The following is a 23,177-nucleotide window of genomic DNA, read 5'->3' as shown; positions in this document are numbered from 1 at the left end:
ACTCCATTGCACTCCAGCCTGGTGACAGAGCAAGACTCAAAAAATGGTGGTCAGTTTTTGAAATCTAGGATGATGGGGAGCCAGATCAGGGTCTTGTGCCATTGATTTGAAGGTAGGTTCCAGACTTGATGTTGTGAAGTTACGTAGTTGATGACTGAGGTTCTGGATGACCGGATGGCATGTGAGATGGGAGTCCCCTTCCCAGGATGGGACTCTGCAGTGGCACAGTTCCTGAGGGTGCTGTCCCTGGCTCGCTCTGGAACTGCTACGTAGATAGCTCACCCAGCTGTCTAGTGACTATTTTCTCACCTTGAACTTGGCCTCATCTCAAGGTGTGATTTAAAGTTTCATTTCTAATAGGAGTATCTCATGAATTACATACACCTGTTTATGTTGAAGGGTGAATGTTTATGGTAATTAAAGTCCTGATGGAGGCACAGCTGACATTGTGGAGGAGAGCTGTAAAGGTGAAGCTGTTAGTGGGAGAAAAGGGGAAAGGATGGGTTGGGAACTGGGCTTACTGGGGAGCAGGAGCGAAATTAGGCGTTATGGGTGGGACAAAAAGATTGAAGCATGGGATGTGGAAATGACATCAGGCTCCAGAGGAGGTAGTTTTTAAAGGAGGTTGGGAATTTTCTCGGAGACCTGACCTTGGTTTCCTTGTCTATAAAATGGAGATGATTTCACCTTTCCAGGATTTTAAGGAAGTAGCTGGTGCTCGGTGGTAGACTGGGGTGTTTCAGCTCTCACCAAAGCCAGAGAAAGCTGGCTAAGACCAGGACAGGAAGAGTGAAGGCTACAGTATTGGGGAAGAATCCCAGCGTATGCAGATTTGGAACTTGGTAATAGGTGTGCATGGTGGGGAGGAGAAAAGGGGTTATTAAAGAGGTTAAAAAAAAAAAAAGGATTTTATGTGGTAGCCACTTGGATGCTAAAAATGGGCACAGTTGGAGTCCCAAGAGCACTCAGGTGGATGTGAGGTGGTGCAGGAGCTGCAAGGCTTCAGCTGGGCTCAGGATGTTTGAAGTGCAGATGGAGAGACGGGTATCTACTGTGAAATATGACAAGTATTCTTTCTTTTTTCTTTTTTTTTTTTTTTAAAGAGACAGAGTCTCATTATGTTGGTCAGGCTGGTCTTGAACTCCTGGGCTCAAGCAGTTCTGCCTTGGCCTCCCAAAGTGCTGGGGATTACAAGTGTGAGCCACCACGCCCAGCTGAGTAGTCATTTTGATGCTTTCTGGAAGGACTGCAGATTGTACAGCAGTCCACCCGTATCTGTGGGGGATGTGATCTGAGCTCCCCAGTGGATGCCTATAGTACCAAACCTTATGTATACTATGTTTTTTCCTATTTCTATGATGAGGTTTAGTTTCTAAATTAGGCACAATACTCTTGTGCTTCAGGGCCATCACTGAGTAAATAAGGGTTATTTGAACACAAATCATTGCAGTGCTGTAACGATCAGTCTGATAACCAGCACAACTACTAAAGTGACTAACAGGCAAAGGGATGGTTCACGTCCTGACAGGATGGATGGAGCAGGATGGCAAAAGATTTCATCATACTACTCAGAATGGTGCTCAACTTAAAATCGGAACTGTTAAATAGAAAATTCCAGGCCGGGCGCGGTGGCTAACACCTGTAATCCTAGCACTTTGGGAGGCCGAGGTGGGTGGTTCATGAGGTCAAGAGATCGAGAGTATCCTGGCCAACATGGTGAAACCCTGTCTCTACTAAAAATACAAAAATTAGCTGGGCATCGTGGCACGTCCCTGTGGTCCCAGCTACTCGGGAGGCTGAGGCAGCAGAATGGCTTGAGGCTGCAGTGAGCAGAGATCGTGCCACTGCACTCCAGCCTGGCGACAGAGCGAGACTCTGTCTCAGAAAAAAAAAAAAAAAAAAAAAAGGTCCAGCTGGGTGCAGTGGTTCCCCTGTAATCCCATACTTTGGGAGGTCGAAGAAGGTATATTATTTGAGGTCAGGAGTTTGAGATCAGCTTGGCCAACATGGTGAGATGCCATCTCTACTAGAAATAAAAAGCTAGCTGGGCATGGTGGTGGTGCCTGTAATCCCAGCTACTTGGAGGCTGAGGCAGGAGAATCACTCAAACCCAGGATGCAGAGGTTGCAGTGGGCCAAGATCCTGCCACTGTACTCCAGCCTGGGTGACAGAGTGAGACTGTCTCAAAAAAAAAAAAAAAAAAAAAAAAATTCCAGAAATAATCAGACCAGGTTGACAGTGGATAACTGAAACCAGGGATAAGGGCAGAGACTACTGTATGTTTACCATCTTTGAGCAGAAATCTCAAAAGTTGGAAGGGAACTTAGCCTTCAGCCAGCCAGAAATTCCCCTTGGCAGCTCTTGGCAGCCTTGCCTTGAGCACTGAGGAGAAGACAAATCTGCCCTGTCATTGGACAGTTCTTTTTGCAAAGTTCTTCCCTCTTTCTCTGCTCTCACCCGCTTCACTTAGTTTGCCTCTGTTCTGGAGTCAAAGATCAGGTTTTGCATTTTCTCAAAACAGCTCTTAAGTTGGGCCCAAGGGCCCCTCCCTTCTGGGAGCTGATCTTAGCCATCCTGGGTGTGTATTCATTTGTCAGGATGCATTTGTGATAGGGGTGCCTGTTAACCTCTGCCGAGCCTTGCTTTGCTTGGTGTTGGCATCCTTGCCAGTCATCACTCCCAAGTTTTTGAAAATCTACTCAGTTTATTCCCTGCATATTAGAGAAGTCATTTTCTTTATTCTTTTTTATAATTTATTTTTTCTTTCCTTTTTTTTTTTTTTTGAGACGGAGCCTTGCTCTGTCGCCCAGGCTGGAGTGCTGTGGCCCGATCTCAGCTCACTGCAAGCTCCGCCTCCCGGGTTTATGCCATTCTCCTGCCTCAGCCTCCCGAGTAGCTGGGACTACAGACGCCCGCCACCTCGCCTGGCTAGTTTTTTGTATTTTTTAGTAGAGATGGGGTTTCACTGTGTTAGCCAGGATGGTCTCGATCTCCTGACCTCGTGATCCGCCCGTCTCGGCCTCCCAAAGTGCTGAGATTACAGGCTTGAGCCACCGTGCCCGGCCCTTTTTTTTTTTTTTTTTTTGACACGGAGTCTCATTCTGTCACCCAGGCTGGAGTGCAGTGGCACAATCTTGGCTCACTGCAACCTCTGCCTCCCGGGTTCAAGTGATTCTCCTGCCAAGTAGCTGGGATTACAGGCGCCCACCACCACACCCGGCTAATTTTCTTTATTTTTAGTAGAGACGGGGTTTCACCATGTTGGCCAGGCTGGTCTTGAACTCCTGACCTCATGATCCACCCGCCTCAGCCTCCCAAAGTGCTGGGATTACAGGCATGAGCCACCACGACCGGCCTTTTTCTTTTCTTTTGAGACAGAGTCTCATTCTATTGCCCAGGCTGGAGTGCAGTGGCACGATCTTGGCTCACTGCATCCTCTGCATCTCGGGTTCAAGTGATTCTTGTGCCTCAGCCTCCTGAGCAGCTGGGACTACAAATGCAAGCCACCATGCCTAGCTAGTTTTTGTTCGTTTGTTTGTTTTTTGAGACGGAGTCTTACTCTGTTCCCAGTCTGGAGTGCAATGCTGTGATCTCGGCTCACTGCAACCTCTGCCTCCCGGGTTCAAGTGATTCTCCTGCCTCAGCCTCCCAAGTAGCTGGGATTACAGGCACCCGCCACCACACCTGGCTAATTTTCTTTACTTTTAGTAGAGAGGGGGTTTCACCATAATGGCCAGGCTGGTCTCAGACTCCTGACCTCAGGTGATCTGCCCGCCTCGGCCTCCCAAAGTGCTGGGGTTGCAAGCATGAGCCATCATGCCTGGCCTGTCTGGCTAATTTTTATATTTTAGTAGAGATGGGGTTTTGCCATGTTGCCCAGGCTGCTCTGAAACTCTTGGCCTCCAAAATGCTGGGATTATAGGTGCGAGGCACCACACATGGCCTCTTTTCTTAATTTTATTTTTTTATTTTTTCTTCTTTTGAAACAGAGTCTCACCTTGTCGCCAGGCTGGAGTGCAGTGGTGCGATCTCGGCTCACTGCAGCCTCCACCTCCCGGGTTCAAGTGATTCTCCTGCCTCAGCCTCCTGAGTAGCTGAGACTACAGGCATGCTCCACCACGCCCAGCTAATTTTTTTGTATTTTTAGTAGAGAGGGGGTTTCACCATATTGGCCAGGATGGGCTCGATCTCCTGACCTCATGATCTGCCCGCCTTCGGCCTCCTGGTCAAAAGGTTTTTTCTTTTTTTTTGAGACAAGTCTCGCTCTGTCACCTAGGCTGGAGTGCAATGGCGCAATCTCAGCTCAAGTTTGTTTGTTTTTTTTTTTTTGAGATGGAGTTTCGCTCTTGTTGCCTAGGCTGGAGTGCGATGGTGCGATCTTGGCTCACTGCAACCTCTACCTCCCAAGTTCAAGCGATTCTCCTGCCTCAGCCTCCCAAATGGCTGGGATTACAGGCACCTGCCAGCATGCCCGGCTTATTTTTTTGTATTTTTATTAGAGACAGGGTTTCACTATGTTGGCCAGGCTGGTCTCAAACTCCTGACCTCAAGTGATCTGCCCGCCTTGGCCTCGCAAAGTGCTAGGATTACAGGCGTGAGCCACCGTGCCCGGCCTTGGCTCAAGTATTTTTAAATAAAGTTTTCTTAGACATTACACATTTAATATAGTGTACAGTTGACCCTTGAGTGATTGGGGTTCAAACTGCACAGGTCCACTTACATGTGAATTTTTTCAAATACAGGTTACACCGAGTCTGCCTATCTCCCTTTGGCCTCCTCCTAAGAAACGTGAAGCAATGAGGGCCTTTATGATGATCCACTTCCACTTGATAGGGAATATATTTTCCTTATGATTTTCTTAACACTTTCTCTAGTTTGAAGAATACAGTATATAATACATATAACACACAAAGTATGCTTTTGCATGCTATCAGTGAGGCTTCTGGCTGGCAGCAGGTTTAGTTACGTTTTGGGGGAGTCAAGTTGTATGTGAGGAGCTGGACACGGTAGTTTACACCTCTAATCCCAGCAGTTTGGAAGACCAAGGTTGAGCCCAGGAGTCTGAGGCTGCAATGAGCTAGGATGGTGCCACCGCACACCCAGCCTGGGTGACAGTGAGACCCTGTATTTCCTTTTTTCCCTTTGTTCAGCCTCCCCATAGAGACCGTCGAAAATTGCCAATGCTGATTATATTTCAAGTCATCATGGAGTCACTGGCTATGATACTGCCACTGCGCAAAGCTGGCCCCATCTCAAAAACAAATTATATGTAGATTTGTGGCTACATGGAGGGGGGCTGGCACCCCTAAGCCCTGCATTGTTCAAGGGTCAACTATAATATAAACATAACTTCACTGAGAAACAAAAAAATTTGTGACCTGCTTTATTGTGGCGGTCTGAAAGCAAACCTAGAGCATCTGAGATATGCCTGTCCAGTCCCCATTCCCACAGAATGTGAATGGACGCTAGACATTCACTTAGTATTCCGAGGAAACAAGGTGGGTTTGGCACCTGAGCTGAGGCCATGCTGGCTCCAGAGTGATAGAACATTCTTTCCCAGTATTTCCCAGGAGGCTATTCAACAGTATCCTACTGTGTCTAGGCAATCCCTAAGCTCACTGGACTTGATTTCTCCATTAAAATTGCTCTGGGATCTCACAAGCTCCCCATCTGTCTGGGGTTCAACACCCTTTTTGTCCTCCCCTATCCTCTCCAATTCACACAAAGGACACAGGACACAGGCTGGCTTACTATTCACAGAAGTTTACTGACCTCCCCAGTCAGGCAGGCCGACCCTTCCAACCAGGGGAAATGTCCACCTAGCTGCCCTCTGCTGGGTTGCAGCCTGTGTCATGAGGGGGCACTGGAAGCAGGAGGGAGCCCTAGCTAGAACAGGCCTTAAATGCAAGGGAAGCTGAGCAGAGGTCTGCACTCAACTCCACTTGATGTTCTTCTCCTCCTCAGTCATGGCCGGCGTGTCAGTGACTAGACCGGTGCCGATAGTCCGGTTGCCATCTCGCAGGGTGAAACGCTGGCCTTTCTCCAAGATCATTGGCTGCCGCAAGATTAGGTTGAACTTCAGGTCCTCCCCAGGCATGGCAAGCTCCTAGAGTAGGAAGAGAAGGATCATGCGTGGCCTCCAGGATGCCTTCATTCCTTAAGTTTTTTTGGGGTACCTCGGAGGTAAAGAGTCATGGGAGAATGCAGCAGGGGAATGGTTCTGCCTGGGGACAGTGTCATCCATCCCAGGCTGTCAGGCAGATGCAAACAGCATATCGAAACAGGAAAACATGAAAGAGACCAGTGATGAGTGTTCCTAAGGTATGCTCTTGAAGAAAAAATGTCTAGAAGTTGTGGGTTATGAAGGTTTCTTGGTCACAGGACTTCCTAAGCTTTCATACATAGTGAAACTCTCAGAAAGAAGAGACCTTTTCTAGGAAATCTTTCTGTGGGTACATGCTGGCAGAGCTAAGCTTTTAACCTGCTTCAGCTTAGGGCACACTGGATGAGGACTCCCGCCCCTAAGTCCATGAGTCATGCCCCTTCTGTTGGCTAGCAGCGGCAAGCAGCCCCTTTCCACCTAAGGAAATAAAGTTACTTGGGTTGTCACAGTGTATCTTTGGAACTATGAGTGAAGCAAAGGTGATAAAAAAAATGCTCCCTCCACCCTACATTTCTCCCACCCACCGTACCTTCTCTGGGGGCAGGATAACCCGACAGGCCATGTCCCAAGTCAGGGAGAACATGATAGGCATGAAGTGGGACACAAAGGGCTTGTGGCGGCCACCTTCCTCCTTGCTGAGGATGTAAACCTGGAGGAGAGTGAACAATGAGGGTGAGATGGGCTTGGCTGGAATGCTGGGGACAGCTTGGCTCAGCCCTGCCCACCGTCACCTGGAGCCCTCACCTGGGCCTCCACCTTCTGGTGGGGCTTGATGGAACCTGGCTTGACCATGACCAGGCCCCGCCGCAAGTCCTCCCGCTTCAAGCCTCGAACCAGGGCCCCGAGGTTATCTCCGGCCTCGGCCCTCTCCAGGTTCTTGTGGAACATCTCAATGCCTAGGGGGAAGGGGAAAAGGAGTGGGGAGAAGGAAGGCGAGTGTGAGATGGAGGGAAGGCACAAGGGATCTGCCGGGGTAAGGCCACCCTGCAGTCAGCCCCTGGTCCCCAGGCTGGCTTCCCGTACCTGTCACCACAGTGCGGATGTTCTTGCTGTGTCCTAGGAGCTCACACTCGTCTCCCTTCTTTAAAATGCCACGCTCTAGCGTACCTGTCACCACAGTGCCTCGGCCTGAGAGGGAATAAGACAGGACATCAGGGACCCCGAGCTAGGCTGCTGCTAGAGTGAGTGTGTGGGAACAGGCAGAGTCCTCACCAGGGACGGAGAACACCGCCTCTACAGGCAGCAGGAAAGGCTTCTCCAGGTCCCGGGTGGGCACTGGGATGTAAGTGTCCACAGCATCCAGTAGCTTCTGCACAGACTTCAGGCCTAATTCAGGGTCCCGACCCTGTTGAGGGGAAGCGACAGGACTCTGAAATCCCCATTCTACTCCCCTCGATTATCAAGAGCCACTTCCCAGACACAAAGCAGAGCTCTGGGTGCCCATCTAGCCCCACCCTCTGCAGCAGCCACCCTGCCTGACCCGGCCTTCACCTCAAGGGCACAGAGAGCAGAGCCTACGATGACTGGTGTCTCCTCCCCTTTGTAGCCAAACTCGGTGAGCAGCTCCCGGATCTCCAGCTCCACCAGCTCCACCATCTCAGAGTCCTGGACAGCGTCAGCCTTGTTCACATACACCACCACATGCTCCACCCCAATCTGTAGACAGCAGAGAGACAGGGACAGTATCCAGAGGGGCCCAACTCCACTCTTCCCCTCTGCACCTTTACCCAGGCTCTGAGTACCTGTCTGGCCAGTAATAAGTGTTCTCGGGTCTGGGGCATGGGGCCGTCATTGGCTGCTACAACCAGGATGCAGCCGTCGAGGGGTGCAGTGCCTGTGATCATATTCTGGGGAGGAGGAGGAGAGGAAACAGCCAAGTTCAACGAGCTCTTCAGTCCACATCCATATAGGCAAGTGTAGCAGTTAGAATCTCAGGCCCACCTTTCTCTATCATCTCCTCACCACCCATTCTGAGTGGCCATGGCCACAAACCTGCCATCTCATATCCAAACACTGAATATTTTAATCTCCTCCCCACAAGCCTAACATTTATCCTGACAAGAGGCAGCTTCTGGCCCTGTCTCCAGTGTCCCAGCAACCCTCACCTTAACATAATCTGCATGACCCGGGCAGTCTGTGTGGGCGTAGTGGCGGGCGGCAGTGCTATACTCCACATGGGCCGCATTGATGGTGATACCCCGAGCTCGCTCCTCCGGGGCATTGTCAATCTCCTCATACTTCTTGAATTTAGCCCCACCTCCCTCGGCTAGAACTAAAGGAGAAAGAGAACACACCTCTCAGCTAAAGTTCCAGTGCTAGAGGCAGAGCTTAGACCACGCCCCTGAACCCTCCCACCTAAATACATAATCTCCTCCAATCTCTAACTCTTCCAGCAAAGATAACTGTGGGTCAGAAAGAAATGTTAGGGGGCCTTAAGGGTCTGCCTTGTGACTTCTTTGGGGTACAGCCTCTGCTCTTGGAGCCACAGTAAACACCTCCAGCAGACACTCTGCTAGCCTTGCCTCCCTGGCTCCAGGTCCCATCAGTAGATAAGGCGCTACTGGACGCCCCAACCCCACTCACTCTTCGTGATGGCTGCAGTCAGCGTGGTCTTGCCGTGGTCCACATGGCCGATGGTACCCACATTCACATGTGGCTTGTCGCGCACGTAAGTCTTCTTGGCCTCCACGGCCAGGCCGCGGCACAAGAGAGGCAATGCCGGAGTCTTCAGCGGCCGCAACAGACCCTGCAGCAGGAAGGTCCGGCCGGCGGCGAGACCTGCCGGGACCGAAGCTTGGGAGTCAGGCACGGCAGGGGTCAAACCGAACCCAGCCACCTACCACACCCCCAAAGTGTTCCTGGGCCGCCATCGCCCTCCCCGACCCCTCACCGCGGAAGTGGGGCGTCACGCGCAGCAGGGTGACTACCGCCATTATGGTCATACTCGCGCCCCGGGAACCGGGGAACGGGGCCCAGGCGCCCTAGCGTGCAGCAGAGGAAGGGCGCCTGCGTCAGGAAGGCACTTCCGACGGAAGTAAGGACTGGGAGGGCAAGTCCGGGCCCCTCTAGCCGCCAGTGTCTATGGCCGTCTCCGCCGACGTCGGGCCCGCGGTTGAAGACGTCATGGAGGGGGCTGGTGTCTTGGGGGCGGAGAATGATGGAGAGGGTTTCCACCACTCGGGCCTCACGGGCTGAGGGGCAACGTAGTTCTTTCTGGCGGTCGTGGGGGGCACTGGGGAGCGTCCCCTAAAGCACCGGCGCCGCGAAGGCTCATGGGCGTACTAGTTGTCAGGGCGACGGGCTGTGGAGGTGCTCAGCATGGGAGTCAGGCGGGCTAGGCCGGACCCGGAGGGAGGGACTCGGGCTCGGGGAGGCAGCTGCGGCTCCGACTGCTCAGGAACCACCTGGGCCCGGCAGAGAAAGACCCCGAGTCGTCTGGAGTCCGACTCGCTACCCGGGTTTTGCGAGATATCTGGCCCCTTCTGCCGCAGCTGGAGGTAGGGGACCAGGTCCTGGACGCCTTTCGGGGATGGGGTGAAGTGTGACCTCTCTCTCCGCTGAGGCTTTGTTTTCTAATCTGTAAAATGGGAATAGTAGTATCCACTTCATAGGGAGAGCCTGACCTCTGGCCCTGAGAGGAGATTAACTGGGTAGGAGTCAGGGTTGGGCCCTGTGAGGTCAGGCAGCTTGCAGGGACCTGGTACTGCTAGACCTCACAGGGCCAGAGCCCACAAAGACAGACAGCTTCGCTGCCCACCCCTGTAGCCCCTCAGCAGCCTAAGGAGCAATTCCTTTGGGCATCGCCCCACCCATCTAATTTTGCAGATGAGGAGCCAGCTAGGGGAGCCTTTAAGGGCAGCCTGAGTCTCCTTTATTCTGTCTGTGGCCCCAGCACCTAACAGGGTGGAGCATGCAGTGAACTTTGAATGAATGAGTGCAAGGGTAGTCAATGTCCCTTAACTTCCACATCCATCATCTCATGGCAGCTTCCACATGGCACTCCAAAGTGTTAATTGTGGTTGCTTAACCCTGATTTATGTTTCGGAACTCATCAGATCCTGAGACTCAGTGGACAGTGTTTGTTGCAAAGATTCCCTAATTCCTCCCCTGGAGATATGATTCCGTCGGGTCTATGCACAGACTGGGAAGCTATGTAACAAACACCCTTCCAAAACTCAGAGGAGGCTGGGCGTAGTGGCTCATGCCTATAGTCCCAGCACTTTGGGAGGCTGAGGTGGGAGGATGGTTTGAAGCCAGGAGTTCAAGACCATCCTGGGCAGATTAGGAGACCCTATCTCTACAAAAAAAAAGTTTTTAAATTAGCCAGGCACAGTAGTGTGCACCTGTAGCCCCTCCTACTCAGGAGGCTGAGGCAGAAGGATGGCCTGAGCTCAGGAGTTCAAGGTATGAACTCCTGATATGGAGGTATATCAGGAGGTATGGTCGTGACACTACACCCCACTCTGAGTGACAGAGAAAAACCCTATCTCTCTTTTTTTTTTTTTTGAGACAGCGTCTCACTCTGTCGCCCAGGCTGGAGTGCAATGAGGCGATCTTGGCTCACTGCAACCTCCACCTCCCGAGTTGAAGCAATTCTCCCACCTCAGCCTCCTGAGTAGCTGGGGCTACAGGCATGTGCCACCACGCCTAGCAAATTTTAGTGTTTTTAGTACAGACAGGGTTTCACCCACGTTGGCCAGACTGCTCTCGAACTCCTGACCTCAAGTGGTCCGCCCATCGTGGCCTCCCAAAGTGCTGGGACTACAGGCATGAGCCACCATGCCCGGCCAAGAAAGACCCCATCTCTATAAAATTTTTTTGGCTGGGCGTGGTAGCTCACGCCTGTAATCCTAGCACTTTGGGAGGCCGAGGTGGGCAGATTGCCTGAGTTCAGGAGGAGTTCGAGAACAGCCTGGGCAACATGGTGAAACCCCATCTCTACTAAAATACAAAAAATTAGCTGGACTTCACGGTGTGTGCCTGTAATCCCAGCTACTGGGAAGGCTAAAGCAGAATAATTGCTTGCACCCGGGAGGCGGAGGTTGCAGTGAGCCCGAGATCATGCCACTGCACTCCACCCTGGGTGACAGAGCGAGACTCTGTCTCCAAAAAAAAGTTTTTTAATGAAAACTCAGAGGAGTTTGAGAAACTCTGAACTAGAGCTTTATGATGTTCAGGCATTCATATTGTTTCACCATCAGCGCTCCCAGTGCTACCCTGGGTAGTAGGATCTATTATTTCCCCCATTTTGCAGATATGAAAACTGATGGTCAGGGTGATTAAGGAATCTAACACCACTAAACCCCAAGAAGTGTGCTCACTGCACTGTAGCATATATATATATATATTTTTCTTTTGAGACAGAGTCTCACTCTTTTGCCCAGCTGGAGTGCAGTGGCACAATCTCGGCTCACTGCAACCTCCATCTGCTGGGTTCAAGTGATTCTCCTGCCTCAGCCCCTCTAGTAGCTGGGATTACAGGCGTCTGCCACCACGCCCAGCTAATTTTTGTATTTTTAGTACAGATGGGGTTTCGCCATATTGGCCAGGTTGGTCTTGAACTCCCAAACTCAAGTGATCCGCCCACCTTGGCCTCGCAAAATGCTGGGATTATAGATGTGGGCCGCCATGCCCGGCCAGACTGTATATAATTTAAGTAGCATTTTACTGCTCAGATAAAGTGAAGAACTTGCTAAGACTTCTCTCCTCCTGGCCCTCCAATCAATCAGCTCTGCTTAGGAAAGGCTGGTATCATGTGTAGTATACACGGGGTTTGTTTTTGTTTTTGTTTTTGTGTGTGTTTTGTTTTTTTTTTTTTTTTTTGAGACGGAGTCTCGCTCTGTTGCCCAGGCTGGAGTGCAGTGGTGTGATCTCGGCTCACTGCAAGCTCCGCCTCCCGGGTTCCCGTCATTCTCCTGCCTCAGCCTCCCGAGTAGCTGGGACTACAGGCGCCCGCCACCGCGCCCGCTAGTTTTCTGTATTTTTAGTAGAGACGGGGTTTCACCATGGTCTCGATCTCCTGACCTTGTGATCCGCCCGCCTCGGCCTCCCAAAGTGCTGGGATTACAGGCGTGAGCCACCGCGCCCGGCTGTTTTTGTTTTTTCTGACAGAGCCTTGCTGTGTGTCTCCTAGGCTGGAGCATAGTGGGGCAGTCACAGCTCACTGCAGCTTCAGCCTCCCCAGGCTCAAACCATCCTCCCACCTCAGCCTCCCGAGTAGCTGGGATTACAGGCATACACCACCACGCCTGGCTAATTTTTGTATTTTTTGTAGAGATGGGGTTTCACCATGTTGGCCAGACTGGTCTCCAACACCGGGGCCCAAGCGGTCCGCCCACCTTGGCCTCTCAAAGTACTGGGATTACAGGCATGAGCCACCGTGCCCAGCCTAAAAGGGTTTTCTTTGCTTCTACTCTACCTAAGTCACTTCACTCCTAGTAGGAATTTATCCTAAGACACTATTGGCCCCTAGTAAGTTGTGAGTTTTTTGGGAGTGATATTTGAATTAATGGTTTCTATTTTTGTGGTGCTATTTTTTTTTTTTTTTTGAGACGGAGCCTCTTATCTGTCGCCCAGGCTGGAGTGCAGTGGTGCGATCTCGACTCACTGCAACCTCCGCCTCCTGGGTTCACTCCATTCTCCTGCCGAGTAGCTGGGACTACAGGCGCCTGCCACAATGCCCGGCTAATTTTTTGTGTTTTTGGTAGAGACGGGGGTTTCACCGGGTTAGCCAGGATGGTCTTAATCTCCTGATCTCGTGATCCGCCTGCCTCGGCCTCCCAAAGTGCTGGGATTACAGGCGTGAGCCACTGCGCCCGGCCATTGTGGTGCTATATTTATTTTAATATGTATTAGCTTGAAAAAAAACTGGCATAAGTAAATAATCACGTTTTAAAAAACAAATCAACTTAAAAGAATACTGTTTGGTAGATAATGTTATGGGTGCACTAGGTGCAATGGCTCACACCTATACTCCTGTAGCAGGATGAGCCGCAGACAAAACTCCTTAGACACCGAGTTAAAGAAGGAAGGGGTTTATTCGGCTGTGGGCATCGGCAAGACTCCTGTCTCAAGAGCCGAGCTCCCCGAGTGGGCAATTCCTGTCCCTTTAAAGCGCTCACAACTCTAAGGGGGTGCGTGTGAGAGGGTCATGATTGATTGAGCAAGCAGGGGTACGTGACTGGGGGCTGCATGCACCAGTAATTAGATCGCAACAAAACAAGATAGGGATTTTCACAGTGCATTTCTATACAGTGTCTGTAATCTATAGATAACATAACCAATTAGGTCAGGGGTCAATCTTTAACTGCTAGACCCAGGGCGTGGTCCCGGGCTATCTGCCTGTGGATTTCATTTCTGCCTTTTAGTTTTTACTTCTTTCTTTGGAGGCAGAAATTGGGCATAAGACAATATGAGGGGTGGTCTCCTCCCTTAATCCCAGCACTTTGGGTGGTCGAGGTGGGTAGATCACTTGAGGCCAGGAGTTCGAGACCAGCCTGGCCAACATGGTGCAACCCCGTCTCTACTAAAAATACAAAATTAGCTGGGCATGGTGCACGCCTGTAATCTCAGCTACTCAGGAGGCTGAGGCAGGAGAATTGCTTGACCCCAGGAGGCGGAGGTTGCAGTGAGCCGATATCATGCCATTGCACTCAGCCTGGGTGACAGAGTGAGACTCTGTCTCAAAAATAAAATAAAACAAAAACTATTATGGGTGGTATGAATATATTGCAAATTTTTTGGAAGGTAGTGAACGAATGGCTAGAGTTTGAGAAACACGGTGTTCAGAAAAGAGCCCAAAGGGAGAAAATTTTTTCTAGAGCTGTTGACCGTAGCATCCTCTGTATTAGTGAATGGCTCAGTCAGAAGTCTTGATTTACAGATAACAGATTTTACATGGGCTGGGTTAAGCAGAAGAGGGATTTGTTAAGGGTATTAGGCAGCTTACAGAATTGTGGGGCAAGCTGGATAATTCCAAGCCATAGAACTGATCTGACCTGATAAGAAAACTGCTGCTACTGTCACTACCATCAAACGCTACATGCCAGGATTTAGACTCGTCTGTAATAGCTACTGCTGGGGGCACTGAAACCAATTCTGCTATTGCTTGACACCAGGAGTTCGAGACCAGCCTGGGCAAAATAGTGAGACCTTTTCTCTACAAACATAAAAAAATTAGCCAGATATGGCAGCACATGCTTGTATAATCCCAGTTACTAGGGAGGCTGAGACAGGATGATCACTTGAACCAGGAATTTGAGGCTGCAGTGAGCAATGATAGCACTACTGCACTCCAGCCTGTGTGACAGTGCCAGACCATGTCTCTAAAACAAAAAGGGCCAGGTGTGGTGGCTCATGCCTGTAATCTCAGAACTTTGGGAGGCCGAGGTGGGCAGATCACGAGGTCAGGAGACAGACCATCATTGCTAACATAGTGAAACCTCATCTCTACTAAAAATACAAAAAATTAGCTGGGGGTGGTGGCACACTCCCATAGTCCCAGCTACTTGGGAGGCTGAAACAGGAGAATCACTTGAACCCAGGAGGCAGAGGTTGCAGTGAGCCGAGAGCACGCCACTGCACTCCAGCCTGGGCAACAGAGCGAGACTCCGTCTGAAAAATAAAAGGGCCGGACATGGTGCCTGCAATCCCAGCACTTTGAGAGGCCAAGGCGTGTGGATCACGAGGTCAAGAGATTGAGACCATCCTGGCCAACATGGTGAAACACGTCTCTACTAAAAAAATACAAAAATTAGCTGGGCAGGTGGCACTTGCCTGTAGTCCCAGCTACTCGGGAGGGTGAGGAAGGAGACTTGCTCGAACCTGGGAGGTGGAGGTTGCAGTGTGCCAAGATCGCACTGCTGCATTCCAGTCTACCGACGCAACAAGACTCCATCTCAAAAAAAAAAAAAAATCCAAAACAGGACTCTCCACTTCCTCCCACTCTCCTTATACATCTGAACGTGGGGCACCGCTATTCTCCCCTCCCCTTTCCCCACACCTACGCCCCTCCCCAGTTCTGATTCTCCAAACGGAATCCTCAGTGTGACTACGTCTCACTATCTCTGTCAACACTGGTTCAATCGGGATCATCTCTCATCCAGGTTACTACCTCAGGAGCTCTCCAGCGGGTCCCCTGGCTTCTGTTCTCTTTCCCAATGCCTTTCTTCTTCTTTTTTTTTTTTCCCAAGATGAAGTCTTGCTCTGTCACCCAGGCTGGAGTGTAATGGCATGATCTTGGCTCACTGTAACCTCTGCCTCCTGGGTTCAAGCGGTTCTCCTGCCTCAGCCTACAGAGTAGCTGGGATTGCAGGCACCTGCCACCACGCCTGGGTAATTTTTTCGTATTTTTAGTAGAGATGGAGTTTCACCGTGTTGGCCAGGCTGGTCTTGAACTCCTGACCTTGTGATCCACCTGCCTCAACCTCCCAAAGTGCTGGGATTACAGGCATGAGCCAGTGCGCCTGGCCTTCTTTTTTCAAAAAAAAATACATGTGGCCGGGCGCGGTGGCTGAAGCCTGTAATCCCAGCACTTTGGGAGGCCGAGACGGGCGGATCACGAGGTCAGGAGATCGAGACCATTCTGGCTAACACAGTGAAACCCCGTCTCTACTAAAAAACACAAAAAACTAGCTGGGCGAGGTGGCGGGCGCCTGTAGTCCCAGCTACTCGGGAGGCTGAGGCAGGAGAATGGCGTAAACCCGGGAGGCGGAGCTTGCAGTGAGCTGAGATCCGGCCACTGCACTCCAGCCTGGGCAAGAGAGCCAGACTCCGCCTCAAAAAAAAAAAAAAAAAAAATACATGTATTGGGGCCAGGGGCGGTGGCTCACGCCTGTAATCCCAGCACTTTGGGGGGCCAAGGCAGGCAGATCACAAAGTCAGGAGATCAAGACCATCCTGGCTAACACGGTGAAACCCTGCCTCCACTAAAAAATACAAAAAATTAGCCGGGCATGGTGGCAGGCGCCTGTAGTCCCAGCTACTCGGGAGGCTGAGGCAGGAGAATGGCACGAACCCAGGAGGTGGAGCTTGCAGTGAGCTGAGATTGCATCACTGCACTCCAGCCTGGGTGACAGAGCGAGACTCCGTCTCAAAAAAAAAAAAAAAAAACCAGGCGCGGTGGCCCACGCCTGTAATCCCAGCACTTTGGGAGGCTGAGGCAGGTGGATCACAAGGTCAGGAGTTCAAGACCAGTCTGACCAACATGGTGAAACTCTGTCTCTACTAAAAATACAAAAAATAGCCGAGTGTGGTGGTGCACACCTGTGGCCCCAGCTACTTGGGAGGCTGAGGGAGAAGAATCGCTTGAACCCAGGAGGCGAAGGTTGCAGTGAGCCGAGATTGTGCCACTGCACTCCAACCTGGGTGACAGAGCAAGACTTCGTCTAAAAAAACAAAAAAAAAAAAACAAAAAAAACGTATATTGGCCGGGCACTGCAACCTGCAACCTCTGCCTGCCGGGTTCAAGCAATTCGCCTGTCTCAGCCTCCCAAGTAGCTGGGACTACAGGCGTGCACCACTATGCCCAACTAATTTTTTATAGTTTTAGTACAGACAAGGTTTCACCATGCTGGCCAGGCTGGTCTCGAACTCCTGACATCATGATCCACCCACCTCAGCCTCCCCAAAGTGCTGAGATTACAGGCATGAGCCACTATGTCTGGCGCCCACACACCCCTTTTTTTTTTTTTATTGGTAGAGATGGGGTCTCCCTGTGTTGCCAAGGCTAGTGTCAAATTTCTGGGCTCAAACAAATTTCAAATTTCTGGCTCAAGCAATCCTCCCACCTTAGCTTCCCAAAATGCTGGAATTTCAGATGTGAGCCATTACGCCCAGCCCCCAATACCTTTCACATCCATTCATGCAGCAGCCAGATCAGTCTTTATTTATTTATTTATTTATTTATTTTTTTGAGATGGAGTCGCTCTGTCGCTCAGGCTGGAGTGCAGTGGCCGGATCTCAACTTACTGCAAGCTCCGCCTCCCAGTTTATGCCATTCTCCTGCCTCAGTCTCCCAAGTAGCTGGGACTACAAGCGCCCGTCACCTCGCCCGGCTAGTTTTTTGTATTTTTTAGTAGAGATGGGGTTTCACCGTGTTAGCCAGGATGGTCTCGATCTCCTGACCTCGTGATCCGCCCGTCTTGGCCTCCCAAAGTGCTGGGATTACAGGCTTGAGCCACCACGCCCGGCCAGATCACTCTTTAAAATGTGCATCGTCCCAGCACTTTGTGAGGCCAAGGTGGGAAGATAACTTGAGCCCAGGAGTTCCAAGGCTAGCATGGGCAACGTAGCGAGACTCCATCTCTACAACAAATTTGAAAAATTAGCAGGGCATGGTGGCAAGCACCTGTAGTTCCAGCTCTGTGGGAGGCTGGGGCGGGAGGATCACTTGAGCCCAGGAAGTCGAGGCTGCAATGAGCCGTGATCACACCACTGCATTTTAGCATGGGTGACAGGGCAAGATCCTGTCTTAACAAAAATAATAATATAAATAAAATATTGACCATAAATGAATCCTCCCTAAATGACTCCTCACTGCACTTGGAATAAAATCCAAGTTCCTACTTCAAATGGGTGATTTGTATCTCAATCATGATAGGTGAATTATATCTCAATAAAACTGTTATTAAAAAAATAATAAGGCCAAGTATGGTGGCTCATGCCTGTATGTAATCCCAGCACTTTAGGAGGCCAAGGAGGGTGGATTGCTTGAGCCCGAGAGTTTGAGACCAGCCTGGGCAACATGGCAAGACCCCGTCTCTACAAGAAGTAGAAAAATTAGCTGGGTGTGGTAGTGCACCCCTGGAGTCCCAACTACATGGAAGGCTGAGGCAGGAGGATCAATTCAGCCTGGGAGTTCAAGGTTGCATTGAGCTGTGCTCAAGCCACTGGACTTTTGCCTGGGTAACAGAAGGAGACCCTGTCTCAAAATAATAATGACAATAATAATAAAGTTCTCTGTGTCCCACAAGGCCTGCATAATCTGGCCCCTGTCCACCTCTTTGAACCCATATAGTACAACTTTCATTTCCTTCACTCCCCTGGCCACACTGGCCCTTCATTTTTTTTTTTTTTTTTTTTTTTTTGTGAGACGGAGTCTCGCTTTGTCGCCCAGACTGGAGTGTAGTGGCCGGATCTCAGCTCACTGCAAGCTCCGCCTCCCGGGTTCACGCCATTCTCCTGCCTCAGCCTCCCGAGTAGCTAGGACTACAGACGCCCGCCACCTCGCCCGGCTAGGTTTTTGTATTTTTTAGTAGAGACGGGGTTTCACCGTGTTAGCCAGGATGGTCTCGATCTCCTGACCTTGTGATCCGCCCGTCTCGGCCTCCCAAAGTGCTGGGATTACAGGCTTGAGCCACCGCGCCCGGCCTGGCCCTTCATTTTTGTTTTTGTTTTGAGACAGAGTCTCCCTCTGTCGCCCAGGCTGGAGTACTGTGGCACAATCTCAGCTCACTGCAACCTCCACCTCCTGGGTTCAAGCGATTCTCCTGCCTTAGCCTCCCAAGTAGCTGGGGTTACAGATGACTGCTACCACACCCTGCTAATTTTTGTATTTTTAGTAGAGACGGGGTTTCACCATGTTGGCCAGGCTGGTCTCGAACTCCTGACTTCAGGTGATCTGCCCACCTTGGCCTCTGAAGGTAGCTTACAGGTGTGAGACACCATGCCTGGCCCACACTGGCCCGCCTTTCATTTTGCAAACATTCCATGATTGTTTCTTTTTTTATTATTGAGACAGTCTCACTCCATCACCCAGGCTGTAGTGCAATGGGGTGATCTCAGCTCACTGCAACCTCCGCCTCCTAGATTCAAGCAACACTCATGCCTCAGCTTCCCAAGTAGCTGGGATTACAGGCAAGTGCCACCATACGCGGCTAATTTTGTATTTTTAGTAAAGACAGGGTTTCACCATGTTGGCCAGGCTGGTCTCGAACTCCTGGCCTCAAGTGATCTGCCCGTCTCTGCCTCCCAAATTGCTGGGAGTATAGACGTGAGCCACTGCACCCGGCCCCCATGATTGTTTCTACCTTGATTTTCTTCATAGCATCTATATGCCCAAAATTATCTTTCTAGTTTGCTTGTTTTCTTCCCATCTCACCAGCTCATGGCAGTAAGAACTTACTTTTTTATTTTTATTTATTTATTTATTTATTTATTTATTTATTTATTTTTTTTTTTTGAGACGGAGTCTTGCTCTGTTGCCCAGGCTGGAGTGCAGTGGCCGGATCTCAGCTCACTGCAAGCTCCGCCTCCTGGGTTTACGCCATTCTCCTGCCTCAGCCTCCCGAGTAGCTGGGATTACAGGCGCCCGCCAACTCACCCGGCTAGTTTTTTGTATTTTTTTTAGTAGAGACGGGGTTTCACCGTATTAGCCAGGATGGTCTCAATCTCCTGACCTCATGATCCACCCGTCTCGGCCTCCCAAAGTGCTGGGATTACAGGCTTGAGCCACCACGCCCGGCCTATTTATTTATTTTTGAGACGGAGTCTTGCTTTGTCACCCAGGCTGGAGTGCAGTGGCGCGATCTCCACTCACTGCAAGCTCCGCTTCCCGGGTTCACACCATTCTCTTGCCTCAGCCTCCCGCGTAGCTGGGACTACAGGCGCCCGCCACCACACCCGGCTCACTTTTTTAAATGTATTTTTAGTAGAGACAGGGTTTCACTGTGTTAGCCAGGATGGTCTCGATCTCCTGACCTCGTGATCCGCCCGTCTCGGCCTCCCAAAGTGCTGGGATTACAGGCGTGAGCCACCGCACCCGGCCAGCCAGGATGTTCTTGATCTGACCTCGTGATCCGCCTGCCTCGGTTTTCCAATGTGCTGGGATTACAGGCGTGAGCCACTGTGCCCAGCTGGCATTGTTCTTAAAAGTAAAAAAGGACGGGTGTGGTGGCTCACACCTGTAATCCCAGCACTTTAGGAGACCAAGGTGGGTGAATCACGAGGTCAGGAGTTCAAGACCAGCCTGAACAACATGGTGAAACCCTGTCTGTACTAAAAATCAAAAAAAAAAAAAAAAAAAAAGCTGGTGGTGGTGGTGGCGGACGCCTGTAATCCCAACTACTTGGGAGGGTGGGGCAGGAGAATCACTTGAACCCGGAGGCGGAGATTGCAGTGAGCCCAGATCACGCCACTGTACTCCAGTCCAGGCAACAGTGCGAGACTCTGTCTCAAAAACAAAACAAAACAAAAAAACCCCACAATGCCTAAAATGCTTAAGTGAATCAGTATTTGTTGGAGGAATTATTTATTGAATCATTTCAGTTGAGCATTTGCCTTGGGCTTAGTAAGTTTCCTGAGGTTTTCCATGGAAAGCAAATTTTGTATTCATGTTCATTTTTATAAATAAAGATGAGTCGCTGTACCTTCTTGGCCCTCAGCTTTATTATCTGCAAATTGGGGGTGGAGGTTAAATCATACGATGATCTCTAAGATTTCTTGTAGCTCTAAAACTTCTAAGAGGAGGATGGAGTCTGGTGCAATGGAAATGAGTACTGTGCTAGTTAGGAACTTAGTGGCACATTAAGGACTAGGTCCCAGCACACTGTCCTTGGTGCCACTGAATAAATCCTTCCTCAGTGGAAACTCAAAGGCATCCTTCACTCTTCACTCTTCCCAAGAGCCTGGGAAGTCTCTCTGGTTAAATCCCTTGGCACCAACCCCATTACATCGCCATAGCCAGGCCAACATCAGCCCTCTTGTGGACCACTGCACCAACTTCTGCTCTGCCCCCTGCCTCCCCAAGTCCCTGCATGCCAACCCTGAGTGTGCTTCCAAACCCAGGGCTCCCGTCACACCCATGTCACTCTGATGCAATGGGAGACATCACAACTGGGAGCACTTGGTGAATGTCACACAAAAGCTACTAAGTAAAAGGTACTTGAGGCCGGGCATGGTGGCTTACACCTGTAATCCCATCACTTTGGGAGGCTGAGGTGGGCAGATCACTTAAGATCAGGAGTTCAAGATCAGCCTGGCCAACATGGTGAAACCTCGTCTGTACTAAAAATAGAAAAATTAGCTGGACGTGGTGGTGTGCACCTGTAATCCCAGCTACTTGGAAGGCTAAGGCAGAATTGCTTGAACCTGGGAGTTGGAAGTTGCAGTGAGCCGAGATTGCACCACTGCACTCCAGCCTGGGTGACAGAGTGAGACTCTGTCTCAAAAAAAAAAAAAAAAGGTAGTTGAGAGGTGGCCTAGGTGGACCCCCATGCATGGCTTCCCAGAGGAGGCCACACTGTCCCCCATCAGGTTCAAAAGTTCACAAGAATGGCTCATAATGGGGAGCGGGGGGGGAGTGAAGAGGCAAAAAAAATATAAATGTATTTATTACCACCTAACTGTACACTTAAAAATGGTAAAGATGTAAATTACACATGTATATTTTACTTAAATAAAAACAATGACTCATAGAACGCAGGAAAGCACTACACTTGGGATTACAGCTTTACAAAGAATACAAAGCAGGGCCAGCCAATGAAGAGACACACAGGGAGAGCTGGGAGAGCGGGCCACCAAGCTCCCGTGCCCTCTCCCCTGTGGAAGCAGGGCATGTCACCTCCCAGCACATCAATGCATTTGCTGACCAGAACACCCACTGAGTTTGTGTCCGGAGTTCTTATTAGTAAATCACTAACCATGTGATTGGTCTTATCCTTGGGCCCCCTCCCCTCCCTGGGGGTTGGGCTGGCTCAAAATCCCAACCCTCTAATCACAGGGTTGGTCTTTCTGGTGACCAGACCCCATTCTGAAGCTACTGAGGGCCTGCCATGAGTCACCTCATTAGCAAATACTCAGGTGTTAGCTGGGCACAGTGGCTCACGCCTGTAATCCCAGCATTTTGGAAGGCAGGTGTGGGTGGCTCACCTGAGGTTAGGAGTTTGAGAGCAGCCTGGCCAACATGGGGAAACCCTATCTCTCCTAAAAATACAAAGATTAGCTGGGTGTGGTGGCCCATGCCTGCAATCCCAGCTACTTGGGAAGTTGAGGCAGGAGAATGGCTTGAACCCTGGAGGTGGAGGTTGCAGTGGGAGCCAAGATCGGGCCTTGGATCTCACTGGGAGACAGTGAGACCCCATCTCAAACAAACAAACAAAAAACAAAAAAACTCAGGTGTTACATAAGGAACTTCTGAATAACAGACATTTCTATGACTCAGGAATTTCCAAGTGTTCTGGAGGCTCTATGCCAGGAACCTGGGACAAAGACCAGCCAAATTCTTTTTAAAATTTTATTTATTTGGCTGGGCACAGTGGCTCATGCTTGTAATCCCAGCACTTTGGGAGGCCAAGTCGGGCAGATCACTTGAGGCTGGGAGTTCGAGACCCGCTTCACTAATATGGCAAATCCCCGTCTCTGCTAAAAATACAAAAATTAGCCAGGCCTAGTGGCGCACGCCTGTAATCTCAGCTATTCGGGAGGCTGAGGCATGAGAATCACTTGAACCCGGGAAGCAGAGTTTGCAGTGAGCTGAGATCATACCACTGTACTCCATCCCAGGTGACACAGAGAGACTGTTTCTCAAAAAAAAAAAAAAAAAAAATCATTTATTTGTTTTTTTTTTTTACAGACAGGATCTTGCTGTGCATGATCTTGGCTCACTGCAACCTCTGCCTCCCTGGTTCAAGCCATTCTCGTCCCTCAGCCTCCTGAGTAGCTGGGATTACAGGCATGGGCCACCACACCTGGCTAATTTTTTTGCATTTGTTGTAGAGATGGGGTTTCACCATGTTGCCCAGGCTGGTCTCGAACTCCTGGCCTCAGGTGATTTGCCTAGCCTCCTAAAGTGCTGGGGTTACAGGCGTGAGCCACCACACCCAGCTTATTTTTTATTTTAGGTTTGGGGGTACATGTGAAGGTTTCTTACATAGATAGACATCTGTCATGGGGGTTTATTGTACATATCATCACCCAGGTATTAAGCCTAGTACCCAACAGATAAATTCTTTATTAAATGACAGATCATTGGGTGATGAAAGCTGGGCTGATGAGACAGCCCTATTTTATTTGCTGG

The 23,177-nt window shown here is 50.3% G+C and overlaps 1 protein-coding gene across 1 annotated transcript; it reads right to left on the bottom strand.

Moving 5' to 3' along the window:
- Positions 1-5,747: 5,747 nt before the first annotated feature.
- On the bottom strand, positions 5,748-9,260 carry TUFM (Tu translation elongation factor, mitochondrial). Its single transcript, XM_007988968.3, has 10 exons — positions 9,054-9,260; positions 8,747-8,941; positions 8,269-8,435; positions 7,906-8,010; positions 7,655-7,819; positions 7,376-7,508; positions 7,187-7,291; positions 6,908-7,059; positions 6,693-6,812; positions 5,748-6,106 (listed from the first exon to the last, which is right to left on the bottom strand). The coding sequence occupies exons 1-10, from the start codon at positions 9,103-9,105 to the stop codon at positions 5,933-5,935; spliced, it is 1,368 nt and encodes a 455-aa protein (XP_007987159.3). The 5' UTR covers positions 9,106-9,260; the 3' UTR covers positions 5,748-5,932.
- Positions 9,261-23,177: the final 13,917 nt, after the last annotated feature.

The sequence above is a fragment of the Chlorocebus sabaeus genome, chromosome 5 (assembly GCF_047675955.1).
Source record: "Chlorocebus sabaeus isolate Y175 chromosome 5, mChlSab1.0.hap1, whole genome shotgun sequence".
NCBI lineage: Eukaryota > Metazoa > Chordata > Mammalia > Primates > Cercopithecidae > Chlorocebus > Chlorocebus sabaeus.
This window is presented reverse-complemented; position numbering and strand designations above follow the sequence as displayed.